The 12,866-nt window shown below is 44.2% G+C and overlaps 1 protein-coding gene across 3 annotated transcripts in view; it reads left to right on the forward strand.

The window, feature by feature from the left end:
• LOC103177225 (gamma-aminobutyric acid type A receptor subunit gamma3) overlaps positions 1-12,866 on the forward strand; it is a 189,809-nt gene that overhangs the window by 15,630 nt on the left and 161,313 nt on the right. For all 3 annotated transcript variants that reach the window (XM_042334260.1, XM_042334258.1, XM_042334259.1), the window contains exon 3: positions 7,544-7,611. In XM_042334260.1, the coding sequence (XP_042190194.1) occupies positions 7,544-7,611 (68 nt within the window). The remainder of the gene's footprint in view (positions 1-7,543; positions 7,612-12,866) is intronic.

The following is a 12,866-nucleotide window of genomic DNA, read 5'->3' on the forward strand; positions in this document are numbered from 1 at the left end:
ATGCTAGATGAAAAAAGACCAAGGTCCATCCCGTTTGCCTTCAACCATCCTGGCAGTCGTATGAACGTGTCATCTCTTGAACTACTCATATGATGTGTCCCAAAATATTAGTCCCTAAAAGAAATCTGTCTAATTTGCATTTGAAAGAATCAACACTTTCTGCTTCCACCGTCTCCCTAGGGACCATAGATTTACCACTCACTCAATGAAGTAGTGTTTCCACAGGCCACGTCCTCTGGTTCCACTTCCACAAGGTGAAACAGCTTGCCATGGTCTACAATCTAATCCGCTATATTACATGGCGCTTACTGTAATTGAGACATCTCAAAGTCCTTCACAAAATGTAGTGAAAGGTGCTATATAGATGGAAAATTGCTGTTGTAGTGAATGTGTATTTGTAGGAAAATGATGCAGCCCATTTGCGCACAGCAGCGTCCCATAAACAGCCATGAAGACAATTTTATCTGGAGGGTTGTTGCCCAGGACACTGGGAGAGAGAAACACCCTTCTCTTTTCAAATAGTGTCACGGGATAGATTGTTAACGTCCACTTGAACAGGCAGACAGGACCTCAATCAGCCTAGACCATGAGTTCACAGCCCCAACATGGGGCTTGAAGCCAAAGCATTCTGACCTGAGAAGCGAGAGTTCGAGCAACTGAACCAGTCTCTGACACCTGTTTGTTAATTGAGTGCAATTTATGGAAACCTGGTAACAGTGTAATATTTAACCAAGGTTTGAGGGGTGACCTGATAGAGGCCTTTACAATTATGAGTAGTTTTGATAGTCAACAGGGAGAATTATTTCCACTGTGGTGGTCTGTGAGTCAGTGACAAGTGGGCATCAAATTATGATACTTAGCAAAAAAAAAAGTTACCGGGAAGATTTTTTCACACATCAGTTGTTTGGATGTGGTTGAGGCGGCATTAAAAAGGCTAGATATCTAGAAAAGCAGGAAGGAATGAGGGTATGAGGAAAAGAAAGACAGGTAAATGGGACTGAAAGGATTGCCCTTAAAAAGAACTGGCACAAACACAATCAGTTGCATGGCATTGTGCGGTGTTGTAAATTTCTATGGTTCTATTTCACTAATCCTATAAATAATAATCCTTGCATTTGATATAGCACCTTTCACATCAGGACGTCATCTCAAAACATTTCACAGGATATAATGTGAAGTGCAGTGACTGTTTATTTGTAGGCAAACAAAGCAACCGTTGTCTCCAAAACAGCTACGAAGGGAAACGGGGAGAAAAGTAGACGATAAGTAAAGATAAAAAGGGGGACTATAGGGCAAGAGTCAGGGAAGTAGGATTCAAACATCTGCAATGATAATAATCCTTGTATTTGATATAGCACATTATCACGTCGTTGAGACATCTCAAAGTGCTTCACAGAATACAGTGAAAAGTGGAGTGACTGTAGATTTTGTGGGAGAAACGCGACAGCCAATTGCGCACGGCAGTGTCCCACGGACACTGATCCAACAAAATGGCGGAACAGGCTCGCTGGGCTGAATGGCCTCCTCCTGTTCCTATCGTTTTGCTTCTGCCCCCGAGTGTGACGCTGAAAAATTCTCAGCCGCAGCCTCTGCCTCTCCTCACCGAGCTTTGTGTTCATTTATTTGGTGCACCTTGGTTACCATGACAGCCAAGGCACTCCGGGTAAACACAGAGACGTTAACATCGGGAGGGAGGAAGGATGTTTGGAGGAGGATTCATGATTTTTCTTTATTTTTAGGAGAAAAAAAGAGCGAGAGAGATTGTCGACCCATTTCACTTTCGCCCACTCCTCTCTCTCTCTCTCTCTCTTTCTCTCTCCCACCACCAAAGGTGACAACTCACATGAGCTTACAGTTCCATAAGTGCTGGCAGGCTGCTTTCTCTCTCTGTCTGTATTTCTATCGAGCTAGACAGACAGACAGTGTTGTGAGTGTTTGTCAGGTGTTAAGCTTGTACTGGGAGAGGGCAGGGTATGATAGTGATGATATTAATAATAATCCTTGCATTTGATATAGCACCAAGAACCAGCCAATTGCGCACAGCTGTGTCCCACAAATGGTAGTGGATTGACGTGACCAATTTCTTATCTTTCTTAAGGAATGTTACCTACCCCTGGAAAAGCGATCCACCAATCAATTAAAGACCGGGTTCCTACTTAACTGCTAGGTCAACAGAGGTGTGCGGAGTAAGGAACAAAGTTTCGCCCTGCAGTGATGGGGTGGTGGGTGCGGAGTGGGGGGTGAATAGGATCTAAATCTGGTCTCATTCTGACTTGACATAAACAATTTACTACTGATAACAATGGTGTCTAAGACAGAGAACTGTCTCGAAGCGATTCACGGTAGTGACTGTTAGGTGCACAAATTGTATATTTCATTGGTGAATGAGGCAACTAATTTGTGCACAGCATTTCATTTTGGGAATTGTTGGCCAGGACAACTGGGAGGGAAACTCCCTTTTTGTTTATTGGGATGTCAGCCTCGCGCAGTAAAGCACTCTCACCTCTGAGTCAAAAGGTTGTGGGTTCAAGCCCCACATCAGGACTTGTGATCCCATAGTCTAAGCTGACATCCCAATGCAATGTTGGGGGAGTATTGCGTTGCCAGAGGTACCATCATTTGGATGAGGTGTTAAACCGAGGTCCCATCTGCCTGTTTATAATAATAATAATCCTTGCATTTGATATAACGCTTTTCACGTCGGGAGGACGTCCCAAAGCGCTTCACAGAACACACTGTAAAGTGAATTGACTGTATATTTGTGGGCGAACGCGGCAGCCAATTGCGCACAGCAATGTCCCACAAACAGTCGTGGATTGAAAATGACCAATTTATTATTGTTTTTATTTATTATTTATGTTTTTATTTATTTATTTTATTTATTGTTTTGGAGGGATTATTATTTTGGGTGGATGTTGAAGATTCCACAGCACTATTTGAAATGAGAAGGGAGCTTCTTTGAGTCCCCCAAATAAAATGAGTCACTCACTCCCATGATTGTTTGCGGGACACTGCTGTGTACAACTGGCTGCCACATTTCGCCCACCAAGTACACAATCCACTTCACAGTATATCCTGTGAAGCACTTTGAGACATCCCAATGACATGATAAGGTACTATATCAAAATTCAAAGATTATTACATTATTACAGTATTATTATTTCGAGTAACGCCATGAAATCTTTAAGGTCTACCTGATCAGTTTAATGTCTCATCCAAAGGACAGTACCTCTGACAATATACCACTCCCCTCCCCCTCATCCTCATCATCCTTGGCTAAGAATGTTGCTTCCTTCCTCAATTCGAAATTACAGCCCACAAAGAAGCCAGTTGCTCCAACAAGACTGTGCTAGTTTGCCCATTATATCTCTAACACATCAAGAACTCTGGTCTCTCTGGTTCCACATCCATAATTTCAAGACGATACAAATCTCTGCCACCTGGATCCTCAGCTGCACCAATTTCTGCACACCCATCACCCCAGTCCTTGCCAGGCTCCGTTACCTTCTTGTCTCCCAATGGATTGATTCCAAGGTCCTCACCCTTATGTACAAACCCGTTCACACTCTAGCTCCTTCCTACTTTGTTTATCTTCTCTTACACTGCTCGGCTAACTCAAGCCCCATCCACCCCCAAGCCCTTCTTGCCCTTTCCTGTAACCTTCTGCCTGACCCCTTTATCTGTGTTAAATGCTTTCTCAAAAACAACCTTTTCGAACACGCCCACCACAACAACAAATTGCATTTATAGAGCGCCTTTCACATCAAGAGGACGCCCCCAAAGCGCTGGACAATGAGGAATTTGCACCCGACCTGCAGGTGGGCTCAGAGAGAGGTGGAGGGCAAGTGGGTGGAGCAGAGAGGATGACCCAAGGCACAGTCGAAAAGGAAGGTCTTGAGATGGACCTTGAAGGAAGCAATGGAGGGTGTTACCTCTCTTTCTCCTGCTTGGTGTCTGACCCCATCACTGTAAAGCGCTCTGAAATGTTACCCTACCTGAAGGTGCTATATAAATGCAAGTTCTTGTTGTATCTTTCACTGAACGCTACTTTTTCTCAACAAAAAGAGAATAAATAGTCTACAACTTGAGGGCATTTGATTGTGTAAGTGCAAAGCAACTCTTGCGGATCATTTATGAAGCCACCTTTTGAAAAGAGGAGTCAAATTGTATAGCGAGTGCTAAAAATAATGTCTGTCTTTCTAATGGGCAATCTCATTAAGATTGCTATTTTTAGCTCTTGGCCTAAGTTAATCATCACTGTGGTCCCTTCTGAGGCACAAAATTCCACCTAATCTTAGTCTGCAAGACCGCATTGTCTTAAAATGTAAGTTTGCACAGAAATTGATGTAAAAGACTGGATTTAAATTCAGTCTTCTTTAGATTCAGTTTTCTTTGGATCCAGTTTCTGTAGATCTAAAAAAAAATTGCTGTCAAATTAAGACTGAGTTTAAGATTTTCCCACAAATCTGTTCCATTTTAATTTTAAGACAAAATACTCCTACCACCTAAGACTAGGTGGAATTTCGGACCAGGGATCCTACTTTTCTTNAAAAAAAACTGGCTCCCTATACCCCAGCAGATGGACTTTAAGATCCTCGTCCTTATCTTCAGTTGACTCCCCAGCCTTGCCTCATACTACCCCTGCAATCTCTTATAGTGGAGACTTATTTGGGGAGTGTCCTGTAGTGTATTGGTTAGAGCACTCGCCTCGCAAGTGAGAGGACCCAGGTTTGATTCCCGGGCAGGGCGAAACCTTAGGCAAGTTTCCTTACTCCACACGCCTCTGTTTACCTCGCAGTGAGTAGGAACCTGCTTGTTAGTTGATTGGCAGATCGCTTTTCTGGGAATAATAATCCCTTCAAATAAATAACTAATTAAATTGGTCACTTAATCCGCTGCTACGTGCAATTGCTTGCCGCAATTCACCCACAAAATATACAGTCAATTCACTTTACAGCGTATTCTGTGAAGCGTCTTGAGACGTGTCGAAAACGTGGTAAGGCGCTATAGCGAATGCAACAACCGGGTTTCTACTTACTGCTAGGTAAACAGAGGCTTGTGGAGTAAGCAAATTTACCTAAGGTTTCGGCTGCCCTGGAATTGATCTCGAGTCCTCTCACTTGCGAGGCAAGCGTGCTAACCACTCTGTCATGGAACTCGACTGCACGTGTTGGAAAGGGTTCAGAGTAACCAGGATGATTTCCAGCGATTTGCACGGTGAGGTCTTGATGAGCTGAATGGCCGTTCAAGATCTTGCTCATGAGCAAAGAACGTTACAATGAGGTCGTCTGTTAAGAAGCAAGGAGTTGGCATTAACTGGACTTCATTAATATTTTCTGTTGAAACAAGAGAAAACAGTGGAGCCGGTCTGTGACATCTTTGGCAGCACGGAGCAGTTGAGTTAACACTCGCAGGGATGTGCTGTTGAGATGACTTAAAGCACGTCAACCTATTGTCTGTAATGTTAATTCAGCCCTGTTGTCAGGCTCGGCTGCTCCTCGCAACCATCAGACACAACAGTAGCGCTCACTGGCCGAAACAAAAATATCCAAGAGCCAGCTCAGCAGATAAAATCAGCTATAAATAAGAGCTTGTTGAAGATGCACGCGGTGCTTTCAAAGGGGATTCTCAAATGCGCTGCTCTAGAAAATGGCAGACGCAATATCAGCGAGACTCAAAGGATGAGTGGGTGGATTGGTGGATGGATGGATAAACGGGTGAGTGGGTGGATGGGTTAAATGATGCCTCATTAACTCCCGTTAACCCTGCAAGGACACCCTGAGGGTGATCCTCACCGGACAAACAGCAGGAAGCTTGCCAGGCAGTGCTCTCAATGACGAGCTGTGTGGTTTTCGTTGGGCAGACCCCACCAGCTCCCCAACAACTGCAAAATACACAGCCACTACACTTCACAGCAAAATCTTATGTGGTGCTTTGATACATGAAAGGTGCAATATTAAATGCAAGGATTAGTACAGGGTGACCAGAACGTTGTGATATCTACTCTATTATGTAAAAAAAATACACCATAATTTCTTTAGGACTTATTAGACATTGTAATGGTATCACAACTTTTTGGTCACCCTGTATTAGTGTTCAATTAAGGAGTATGGGGAACAGGCAGGGAAATGCGACTGAAACATCTGCCTCTTTGTTTCATGATGTCAAAGTAAAGGCATGTTAGCCATCATTATTTCATTTGGCATAGAACCAATCTCTTAACGTTACGACTGGTTTAGTACAACTGCAACCTTGTCACAGTGAAGGTAAAACAAATCACCAAATCCAGTCAGAAGGGGAATTTCCATGAATATTGGACAGTTTTATGATCGAATTTTAAAGCTGAGTAAAAATTGTCACCTTCGTTCGCCTACAACATACACGAGCTACACTTTGCAATGAATCCTGCGAAGTGCTTCGAGACATCTTCCCCACTTGAAAGGCGCTATGTGAAAAGTAATGATTATTTTTTTAAAGGAAAGATATTATCCTCTAAAAGACACTGACTTTCCATGGGGTCTATTACGTTTGTGTTGAGGTTATGCCTACGGCAGGACTTTGATGAGCAGACAGGTGACTGGGGGCAGGACTCTTTCTTCTCACCTCCTTGTTAACCCTGCAACCTGAAGCCCTAATGGGTAGGGTAGTCCAAGCTGGACAAGCAGCAGGAAAGCTTACCAGAAGGTGTTCTCAATGGCAAGTTACGTGGTTTTAACTGGTTGGATTCCAGCAAGCACTCAAAACATACACTCTGTGTCCCCAAGCTTTGGCTTTTGCCAACCTGCGCCTAATACTGTTCGGAATTAGGTAAGCAGGAAGCGTCCCTCCAGGGAGAGAGAGAGAGAGAGAGTGCATTCCGTTCCAACAATCTGTCCCTGGGATTTCCTCGTGCAGGCGGGATGGTTTGGAGACTCTTTTAAGCATGGTGATGGGTTTCCTCATGTGTCATGGCTGCCCAAACGAAATATTGAGTTGTGTAAGAAATGATTTGAGTTGTGCAAACCACGTATAAGAAATGATAATTGTGCAAAACGAGAACTGTAGGTTATTTAATTAACCGATGAAACGTTTACACTTGGTTTGCATACACTTGTGCATTATACCCCAAGGGAGATGGTGGAAGCAGTGGAAATGTTGATTCTTTCAAGAACAAATGAGCTAGATTTCTGTTAGGAAATAATATCTTGGGATACAGTATATTGTTTGGGAAATCACACATACACGCAACTGGTGGAAGGAAAATTATAATATAATAATCTTTGCATTTGATATAGCGCCTTATCACGTCTTTGAGACGTCTCAAAGCACTTCACAGAACATATTGTGAACTGAATTGTCTGTTTATTTGTGAGCGAAACTGGATGGCTGTTGGGCTTCTTTCGTCCAGCAAATTCTTATGTTAAATTCGATTGAGAATGGACACAAGTCATCGAGTAAATTGAGGAATGGACAGTAAAGTAGCCAATCTAACAATGTAATAGTTCCTCTCTTGTTGCTGCTGCTTTATTAACACACAGCTCTTGTATTTCCTTTTATTTGACAGTAAAACCGACAGTTATAGATGTTGATATTTTTGTGAACAGCATCGGGCCGGTTTCGTCAATTAACATGGTAAGTGAGCTCTGTGCCCTAAGCGCAGATTTAATTACGTTGCATTGTGGCTTTGGAACCATGGCTTGTCGGATTTTCCCTGCCCGTTCAGCTTGAGAAAGTTAACTCGGGAAGTGATGTATGTCAGAGTCAGTACAGTTACATCGACTTCAATTCAGCAGTGTGGGATGAGTGCAATTAACAACTCCATGAGTGTGTTAAAAAAGGGGGCCGGTAGGGGAGAGAATTCTCACCGGGGTGAAAATGTAACATTCAGCGTGATAATTATCACATTATCACATTGTAGGACATCCGCTGCCGGTCATGTTCTAGCCACTAACTTTGGAAGTTGAGTTATCAAGATATAATGGGAATCTACTCTCAACTGCAGATCCATTCGATGGGTGAGGGTGGGGGAAGGGAGGAGGAGGAGGAAGAAAGAAAGAGACAGAGAGAGGGAAAGGGGTCCAAATTCCAGGTCATCAGGTTGCTGCTAACATCACTTCGCATGTGTTCCAGGCGTGCATTCGTGCTTGCGTGCTACGCGCAGAAAGTGACATCAGATGTGACCTAATGATCCGGAAGACGGCCATTTTCCAGGGTGGAAAATGGCCGGTGCACAGTAAACAAGACAGCCCTCTGCACACGTGCAGAGTGAACGGAGCCCACATGGCATTCGTGAGATAAATGAATCAGCCTTTAACAAAACACTCTATAATGTAACATCATTTTACAATCAATCCTTTGTTCTCCTTCATGCCCATCATTAAATATTTGTGTTGAATCTTTGAGCGCTGCTATCATGGCAACTTTCACGACAACCGGGAAGATACATTGAGACTGAGAAAGAAATGAACAGCGGTAGAGATGTGGAAGCAAAGAATCTCCTTTACTTGCCGCCCTATCACATCAAATCGTCTCAGAGAGCTTTGCAGGTCGGTGTTGTTGGGCAGTGACTTGTCAAATATTCCACTCCGAGCTTTGCTCAGCTGGTAGCACCCTCTACGTCAGAAGATTGTGGGTTCAAGCCTTCAAGGAAGTGAGTTAACCATAATAATAACCGAATAATAATCCTTAAATGATTGCGATCTAGGCTGACATTCCAGTGTAGTGCTGGGGTGGTGCTCTAATGATAATAATAATGATGATAATAATTGTTGCATTTGATATAGCAGCTTATCACAGCATTGAAACGTCTCAAAGCGCTTCACAGAATATACAGTAAAATTAATTGGCTGTATATTTTGTGTGTGAAACGCGGCAGCCAATTGCACACAGCGTTGTCCCACAAACAGTTGTGGTTTGAGTGACCAAATCTTTAATTTTTTTTGAAGGGATTGTTACCCACGGAAAGCGATCCACCAATCGGCTAACAACCGGTTGAGGTTGTCCTTCAGTTGAGGAAACTTGCCCATTTGGATGAGACATTAAATGGATTCCATCTGCCTGTTCAAGTGGATGATAACAGTCCCATGACACAATTTAAAAAAGAGAAGGAATTTTCTCCCGGTGTCTTGGCCAACATTCCCCCACATAAATGAGCCCCCACATATGGCCATTGGTGGAAGGTTCCCATGTGCAAATTGACTGCCACATTTGGCCTCAACTACACAGTCAGCTGTCAACAATTACCTGTAAAGTGCTTTGAGACGTTATTTAACAATATCTTGTCATTTCAGCGATGGGTGTATGAATTTCGCTCCCTCGGCCTGGATCAGACTCTTGCATGACTTTTCTCCTGAAGTCATCAACGACAACAACGAAATTCCATTTGTATGGCGCCTTTCACGTCAGGCGGACGTCCCAAGGCGCTGGAAAACTACTTATTGTTCTTTAAACAAATAGTGAACAGGAGCAAGAGTGCTCTCAGCCTTGGGATCCAGGTCAAAATAATGAATTATGAGACAAAAAGAAATTATAATCCTTACATTTCATATAGCACCTTTCACATTAGGAGGACGTGTCAAAGTGCTTTACAGGATATACCGTAAAGTCCAGTGACATGCGTTTAGTAGGCAAACCCTGCAGCCAATACACAGCAATGTCCCACAAACAGCATGGAGTGAGTGACCAATTTTATTTGGTGGGGTGATTGGCCAGGAGAAATTCCCTTCGCTTTTTGAACGGTGGTACGGGATGCTTAACATCCACCCAAACAGTCAGACCAAACAGTCGGTTTAATGTCTCACCCGAAGGATGGCAGCTGTGACAATGTGGCATTCCCGCTTCCCCCATCTCCGACAGTGCTTTGGGATGCCAGCCTAGACTATGTGAGCTCAAGTACATTTTCCCTTTCCCCCGATGATCTCTCCATGTGATGGCCTGAGAATATCAGCAAAATAATGACTTAACCTGTTGGGTATCTGTGGCCAAGGCTCAAATGCAATTAATTTTTGACCTTTGTTAGAAGTGCAGCATTTTGATATATGGTTCCAAAGGGATGGTAAATTTGATGACTATCACGGCTTACAATGTCACTGATCTACTGGTCAAATTGAAAAAAACTAACACTATCTCTCTCTCTCCATATTTATATATAAAACCCAGTTCTGTATTAATATTTTGCAAAGAACAGAAAGCAAGACCCAGGCTACACAGCGGCTAGCTTCAGGCAGAGAATAATGGATATCTGGGAGTGAAAGGACGGCAGAAATCGGATCAATAGGGCACAGATGAGATCATAAACCACCGGTGTAATGCTCAAATACTTTAGGACTGTCGCCTGAGATTAGATTACAGCCTTCAAACCACTCAGGAGGGATCTGTGAGGTTTAGGTCGCACACCGTCCGCAAGCTTCTTGTGTTTTTCTTTATTCAGTATTCGCGCTGGGCAGATATCTCTGTGCCTCTCCCTCCTCCACACACCCCCCCCCCCCCCACCCTCCCCCCCCATGACCTCAGTGCAAGGATTACCGATTGGATTCTTAATACTCAATGCTTATCAGGAACTAACGTGCAGTTGGTGGTGGCGGGGGTAGAATGGGGGGAGAGACAGAAGAGCTCTGGGAAGCTCTCCTGCATTAGGGATGCTATATAAATACAAGTTGTTGTTGTTATTGGAAGTGCGATTGGGCCGGAAGATTTGAGCTTTTTTATAGTTTGCAAACATGGAGAGGGCAGTATCCGAGCTTAGTCACATGATACTGAGCCAATTCAGAGGATAGCCCCACTAATGCTAATTATTATAATAATAATAACAATACTTCCATTTGATAAACAACAGCAACAAGTTACATGTGCAGAGTGCCTTTCACGTCAGGAGGACTTCCCAAGCTGCTGGTCAGGGATCTGCACCCGAGCTGGTGGTTGGGATCAGGAGGGGTGAAGGTTAGAGAGAGTAGGAGAGTGACCGAAGGCACGGTTGAAGAGGAGGGTCTTGAGATGGGTCTTGAAGGAAGCAAAGGAGAGGATGAGGCAGAGGGACTGCGAGATGGAGTTGTTAAGGGTCGGGGCAGAGTGGCTGAAGGCCTGCCCGCCAATGGAAGGGGCAGGCAAAGCGGGGGAAGTGAAGCAGGCAGGAACCTGCTGAGCAGAGGCAGCGGACAGGTTGGTAAGGGGTTAGGAGGTCACAGAGGTAGGGGGGAGCAAGGCCATAGAGGGCTTTGAAGATGACACTTGATTATCGTATCACATCATTGAGACGTCTCAAAGCGCTTCACAGAATGTACAGCAAAGTGAATTGACTGTATACTTTGTGGGCGAAATTCAGCAGCCAAATGCCACAAACAGTTGGTTTTTTTTTTGATTATTGTGGAAGGGATTATTACCCCCGGAAAGCGATCCACTAAATGACTTAACAACCGGGTTCCCACTTACTGCGAGGTAAACCGAGGCGTGTGGAGTGAAGAAACGTGCCTAAGGTTTTGCACCGCCTGGAAAACTATGATATTATAATTAATATACAGGGTATAAAGTGTAATGCATTTGAGGGGACCCGGGTTCGATTCCCGATCGGGTCAGGGCGAGGCATTGAGCAAGCTTCCTTGCTCCACGCATGCACACACACACACACACACACTCTCTCTCTGTTTGCCAGCAGTCAGTGGGAGCCCGGTTGTTGGTCGATTGGCGGATTGCTTTTCCGGGGGTAATAATCCCTTCCAAAAATAATGATTTGGTCACTCAATCCATGACTGTTTGTGGGGACGCTGCTGTGCACATTTGGCTACCCCGTTTCGCCCACAAAATACACAGTCACTACGCTTTACAGTGTATCCCGTGAAGCGCTTTGCGACGTCTCGAAGATGTGATGAGGTGCTGCGTCAAATGCGAGGATTATTAATATCAGGAGTATTATGGGATCGAATGTAAGGAATATTATTATTATCAGCGCTTTGGGACATCCTCCCGACGTGAAAGGCGCTACACAAATGTAATGTTGTCGTTGTTGTAATGACTATTTTGTGGCGAACAGTGCAGCCAGCAATATTCCCACAAACAGCCTGGGTTTTATCCCTCTGGAACAGGACTCCCATCACAGCATCAAACATTTTTTAAAAAATGAGTCAAATGTCCTGACCTCAGTCACCTTTCCCGGGAAACTATTCCAGTTGTTAATTCCCTTTAGGGCACAGACAGACTTCTGTCTGAAATTGCCCTTTGCAACTCCAAACCTGTGTCGTCTTGTTCTTCTGTCTCACAGAAACCCTATTTCACCACTAGGGTATTGAGTTCATTTTAAGACCACTTTGCACCAGAATGTTTGCGTACTGAATAAATCAGTGACCCCATGTGGAAATTACAGCTGTCTTTGGTGGAACNAAAAAATTATTTTGATGCTAAATATTAAAGAAGCAAGTAATTTGCTCCTCAGAATATTCTGGAATTGTGCCTTTTAAGGACGGGAGGTAATGTAAACTCTAGTATTGAAAACATTCATTTAAAACTTTCTCTCACACTTAAGTATATAAAAAAAAATCCCAGCTGGGAGACGGCAGTACTGGATGAACTATTGATTAGTTTCCTGGCTGTTTGTGGGACGTTGCTGTGCACATTTGTGTTGCTGCGTTTGCCGAGAAATACACAATCAGTTTGTTTCACAGTAAGTACTGTGAAGCCTGGGCTCTCCCCCTCTCCCCTCAGCCGGGGGGAGTGGGGAGGTGGCCGTAAGCACGGTCAAACAGGAAAGTTTTCAGGCGGGACTTGAGAGAGGCGGCAAGGCGGAGCGACTGAGGGAGAGGGTCCAGAGTTTTGGGGCGTGGTGGCTGAAAGCACGACTTTCAATGGTGGGGCGGAGGGTGTGAGGGACGAGCAGGAGCCGGAGCCGGTGCCAGTCG

Source organism: Callorhinchus milii, unplaced genomic scaffold (genome assembly GCF_018977255.1).
Source record: "Callorhinchus milii isolate IMCB2004 unplaced genomic scaffold, IMCB_Cmil_1.0 Scaffold4, whole genome shotgun sequence".
Taxonomy (NCBI): Eukaryota; Metazoa; Chordata; class Chondrichthyes; order Chimaeriformes; family Callorhinchidae; genus Callorhinchus; species Callorhinchus milii.